This window comes from Aphanomyces astaci (genome assembly GCF_000520075.1).
Source record: "Aphanomyces astaci strain APO3 unplaced genomic scaffold supercont1.40, whole genome shotgun sequence".
Lineage (NCBI taxonomy): Eukaryota > Oomycota > Saprolegniomycetes > Saprolegniales > Verrucalvaceae > Aphanomyces > Aphanomyces astaci.
In genome coordinates this window covers 53,637-58,582 of record NW_009798303.1, presented here as the reverse complement: position 1 = coordinate 58,582, position 4,946 = coordinate 53,637, and the positions used below count along the sequence as shown (strand labels likewise).

At 53.1% G+C, this 4,946-nt stretch overlaps 1 protein-coding gene across 1 annotated transcript; it reads left to right on the top strand.

Annotated features, from left to right (window-relative positions):
- Window positions 1-1,010: 1,010 nt before the first annotated feature.
- On the top strand, window positions 1,011-4,157 carry H257_12330 (hypothetical protein; the record flags this gene model as incomplete). Its single annotated transcript, XM_009839490.1, has 9 exons — window positions 1,011-1,514; window positions 1,558-1,722; window positions 1,796-2,296; window positions 2,344-2,484; window positions 2,556-2,957; window positions 3,415-3,540; window positions 3,629-3,706; window positions 3,804-3,935; window positions 3,999-4,157. The coding sequence occupies 9 exons, from the start codon at window positions 1,011-1,013 to the stop codon at window positions 4,155-4,157; spliced, it is 2,208 nt and encodes a 735-aa protein (XP_009837792.1).
- Window positions 4,158-4,946: the final 789 nt, after the last annotated feature.

Sequence of the window (4,946 nt, the reverse complement as noted above, 5' to 3'; positions counted from 1 at the left end):
ACGGCTATGGGAAATGTGGTGTCGACATCAAATCAACCACTAATTATTAACCAATCATGCGATAGCATTAGTCTCCAAAACGCAACACCATAATACTGCATGTGAAGAACGACACTTTAGTGAGTCGTAACACCACCCCCATGACGCCCGTTCAACGTAGATGACGTGGCAGTACAACAACACCACAAACTAACTAATAAGCGTCAGAGTATGTCGACACCACCACCATGATGCTCGTACATCGTTGATGACGTGGCAGCACCACCCGAACATTACAATCTAACTACTAAGCTTCAGAGTCTCTCCACAACATCACCATGACGCCCGTGCATCGTAGATCACATGGCAGCACCTTCACGCTAGATTCAAACTACTGAGCCTTAGAACCTCGTGACAAAGTGAATGATGTGGAAGTACTAGTACCATAATACTATAGCTAGTAAGCTTTATAGTCTCGTGAGCACCACTGAACGACGTGTGAGGACCACAAGTTTATACTATACATACTATATGAAGTACTACGTACTAGTAGTATGTTATGTACTTACTATTACTACGTAGTAATAGTTAGTTGTTTGTACCGGTACTACAAACTCACCCCGAAACCCATATCCGGATGTTTTATCCGGATGCGCCGAAAGCGCATGCGCCGAAAAGTGGAAACCCGTTGTGGTTGCTGTGCTGGTCGACGGTACGTCGGTAGTGCGGGGTACGGAACAAAGAATTCTTTAGAGCATCGTATCGACTGTAGAATGAGTGATACCCAAGCTGAGCCGTCAATCCGGAAGTCGCGTTTGCCGGAGAGCGAAGATGACCCAGTGCGGCAGACTCCACAAGGTTATGACGGTCGCGGACGTCGGCGTGGGCCTTCGGCTGTCCACGAAGAACCCAACCTCAGGCCATTGACCGGATCGGGTTGGGATCGCATGGCAGTGGCCCAAGCATGACAGCTTCTGCTGCACCGGCAATGGCAGCGAGCGTACCGTTTTCATCTGCGTCGAGTCTGGGATATGGCCGAAGCGGGAGAAGCCGACCAGACGTCGGCGAATGTGAACTGGCTGCTAGAAGCGTATCAGGAAGACCCTGAAGACGCATTGTACGCCGAGGACGTGGCGTGTTCCACTCCAACAATGGAGAAGCCTGTCGACCAAGACGGCGAGATCAAGCACATTCTCGACGGCATGATTGCCGAGGCCACCCACCTTGGCCTCTCCCCTGCGCAGGAAGGCGAACTCCAGCGTATTTTGGGTGATCTCGGCGATGTCTTTCGTCTGGAATTTGGGCAAGACTTGCCGGTGGATGTTGAGCCGTTGAAAGTACCGCTGAAGGAAGAAGCAGTGCCCATAAAGTGCGCTTTGCGCCGGTACCCGCAGGCCCACATGGGTGGCAGCGCCGCGTACTGTCACCAAGAAAGCCCCGGGCGAATATCGAATGACTATCACCTCTCGCCCGATCAACGCATGGACGATCCCCATGCCCTCGCCGATGCCAAACTTGGACGCCGCGATGGTGACGTTGGTCGGCATGAAAGTGTTTTTCGCGTTGGACTGGCTGTAGGGGTATTGGCAGTTGCCAGTGCACCCAACCTGCCAGATGTGGTACTCGTTCTTGACACCGTTCGGTGTCTACACGCTAACTATAATCCTCACGGGACAGGCGGACGCCATGGCCTATTACCAGTCCGTGGTGAACGAAATGTTCGGCGGACTGTTGTACGCCGGGGTGCTGGGTTCGCGCTGGACGACCTGCTGGGGTACGCAGTCAGCTCGGACAAGCTATTTTTGTTGTTGGAAAGGTGCTGTCCATCTGCGGCAAGTTCCACCTCAAGCTGCATCCGAAGAAGTGCGATTTCTTCTTGAAGAAAGCAACGTGGTGCGGGAAAGTGATTTCTGCCGAAGGGATCACCCATTCCCCTGATCGAGTTCATGGCCTGTGTGCACTGGAGACGCCAACGTCTGGCGCCGATCTGCAACAATTTGTATGCGCGACAAATTGGATGCGCCGCTCCATCTCCAGCTACTCGGAACTGATTGATGCGCTGCGGGGCCTGTTGGACGTGGCGGCGAAGGCCGTTGGTGGGTTGAAGAAGACGGCGCTGGCGCGAATCAAGTTGGCTACCGTCGGGTGGGCGTCCGAACACGATGCGTGTTTTGTAGCGGTCAAGGACACGTTGCGGCAAATGGTGCCGCTGTCGCATCCATCTGCAGACAAGATCATTTGCCTATACACCGATGCCAGGGACACGCATTGGGGTGCCGCCTGCACGCAGATCCCGTCTGAAGAACTGGAGTTGCCCGTGGATCAACAACGACACTTGCACCGTCAAACCCACAACTCAAAAAGCCGTTGGCGTTTTTGAGTTGTGGGTTTGACGGTGCAAGTGCTCGATGGCTGACGGTGGAGAAAGAAGCGTTTGCGATTTGCGATCGTCGAGTCGTGCAAATGACTGGGGTACCTGCTGCTCCGGCAGCAGGGATTCAGACTGTTGACTGACCATCGCAATTTGCTATACATCATTAACCCGCTGGGTTACAACCCTGGGTTACAACAGCAAGATGGCTCGGTACCAAGCCCGCAAGCTCCAAAGGTGGGCTATGGTGATGACGACCTTACCCTACACCGTCCAGCATGTGGCGGGGGAAGCGAACGTATGGGCGGACCTGCTCAGCCAATGGGGTGCCGCTTCATTACCTGCGACAGTGGCGAGAGTGCAACAACTGGTTGTTGTCTCGCTCCTACAAGACAAGAATTTTGCCTGGCCGACGCCGGCGAAAATACTGGGAATACAGAAGGCAGCCTGGAAAGCTGCCGATAAAGACGTCCCCAATGTGACAAGGAGCGCCAGCGACGGGTATTACGTGACTGTCGCTGGGAAGATTTGGATTCCCGAGGTCGCCGAGGAGCTGCAGCAACAAGGCGCGGCCGGTCGCCGCGGAGTGGACGCGACAACCCAAGGCGTACTCGAGCAGTTTGAGTGGTGAACTACAAAGGAAGACCTGAAGACCTTTGTGGGCAGTTGCTTTCACCGCCTGTGTGTCGACAGTACGCTCTTGCCCAAATGAGCTCATCCACTTCAACTGGCTACAGCTGCTGCCAGCCGTCAATGGCTGGAAGTACGTGCTGGTTTTGTCGTCTGTTCCCTTCGGCAACGGCCGACGCGGAAATCATGGCGAACGCTCTGATGGATTTGTTTGCGACACATGGCACTGTGTCGACATGAGTTTCCGACAGTGGAACCCATTTCAAGATCAAGAGGATGATCCGTGCCCATCACCACATCACAGCGTAGTACACGCCGTGGGCGAACGGCATGGTGGAAGTCGTTAAAGGACTTATCCTACGAGGGTTGATGACCCTGACCAGTGAAACGAAGCTTCGTCCGGACGAATGGCACAGTTGTTGGCCCTGGTACAGAGCGCGCTGAACCACCAGCCGGCGGACCACCTCGGCGATGTGGCTCTAGTGACGGCATTTCAAGGCTTGCCGTCTACAACAACTTTAGCTGGGTTCGTACACCCAAGGACCAAGGAAGTACTCACGGTGCTCTTGAAGGCGCGTCAGAAGCACATGGACGCCGCTATGATGAGCCATGGACAATATGCACCGCGATGTAGCGGTTTGAAACGAGAAGTTGCAGCAGCAGGTGCGAGACTACCGCGAGAAGAAAGCGCATGTGCACTTGGCCAAGTTTGCACTGGGCGATTTTGTTCTTGTGTAGAAAATCATCAAGTTCCCACAATTTGGCACTAAACTGGAAAGGTCCCTACGGCATCTGTTGAGTCGAATCTGACTATATGATGAAGGTCCAACATCTTGTGGGACCATTCGCGACATCGGTCCACCATGCCAGCCGACTGAAGTTTTTAAGCGATGTCGCATTAGACGTTACCCATGCCCTGGTGGACTATGCCGAGTTTGGCGATGAAGGGTTCTTCGTCCAAGAACGTTTGGGCGCTCGCCGTAGCGCCGAAGGAAATTTCGAAGTGCGCGTCATGTAGAAGGGCCTGGACGAAGAAGAAAGTTCATGGGAGCCAGCCCTCCAACTCTATGAAGACATTGCCGTCGTCCTGCGCCGCTGTATTGTGAAGAACGCCAGCGACGGCGTCATCAAGGCAATGTGCGACGACTTAGAGGTGACCTTGGGCCATCCTCTGTAAGGGGGGAGTGTTCTGCCTCATACGTAGAAGTGCGTCGTATGCCCTTGGAATTGACCAAGGTGAAACCGCACCTAGATAGGAGGGCGTGGGCCGTCTGATTTCGACGCGTGGCCGGCATCGACGACTGGTTAGTATAAGATTTAATACCAGTCAGTTTGAATTGTGAGTCTAACCACCGTTGTGGTTGCTGTGCTGGTCGACGGAACGTTGACAGTGCGGGGTGCGGGACATGTATTCACAGACACGACCTAGCGACACGCAACGGTCAATCAAGATTCTATTAACAGTAAACGGAAAATACGCTGTATTACAGTACCCAGGCTGGTGGATCACTGGCCTCCAAATTTTAAGCTTGTTTAGCCGCATATAATTTTCACTTGTAAACTCTTACAACTTCCTACTCTTTCACCCCTGTTACGGCATAAGACCTGCGTTCAAAACCCCTACTGTACAGTTTAGTTGTACACCGTCATTCGTAACTGCCAGTGACTCATGTGAAACCGTTTCGGAAAATATTCAAAACATTATTTACTGGGATTTTCACGAATTCCAGCGAGATAAAATAGTGCAAGTTCCGTCGAGGTCATCAAACGATGCCCACCAAGCAGAATGTGATCCCGAAGGGGTCAAAGTCGTTGTTCCAAAGCTGCCCCATGACAAGCCACACAATAACGTTAATCTGTTTCCGCGCCGTCGTTGGCACGTCGCTTCCCCGGTGAGTGTATCTCGCCATGTAGGTGATCATTGTTCACCGGACCTGCTATCGTCAGCGCAAAACTATACCAGCCT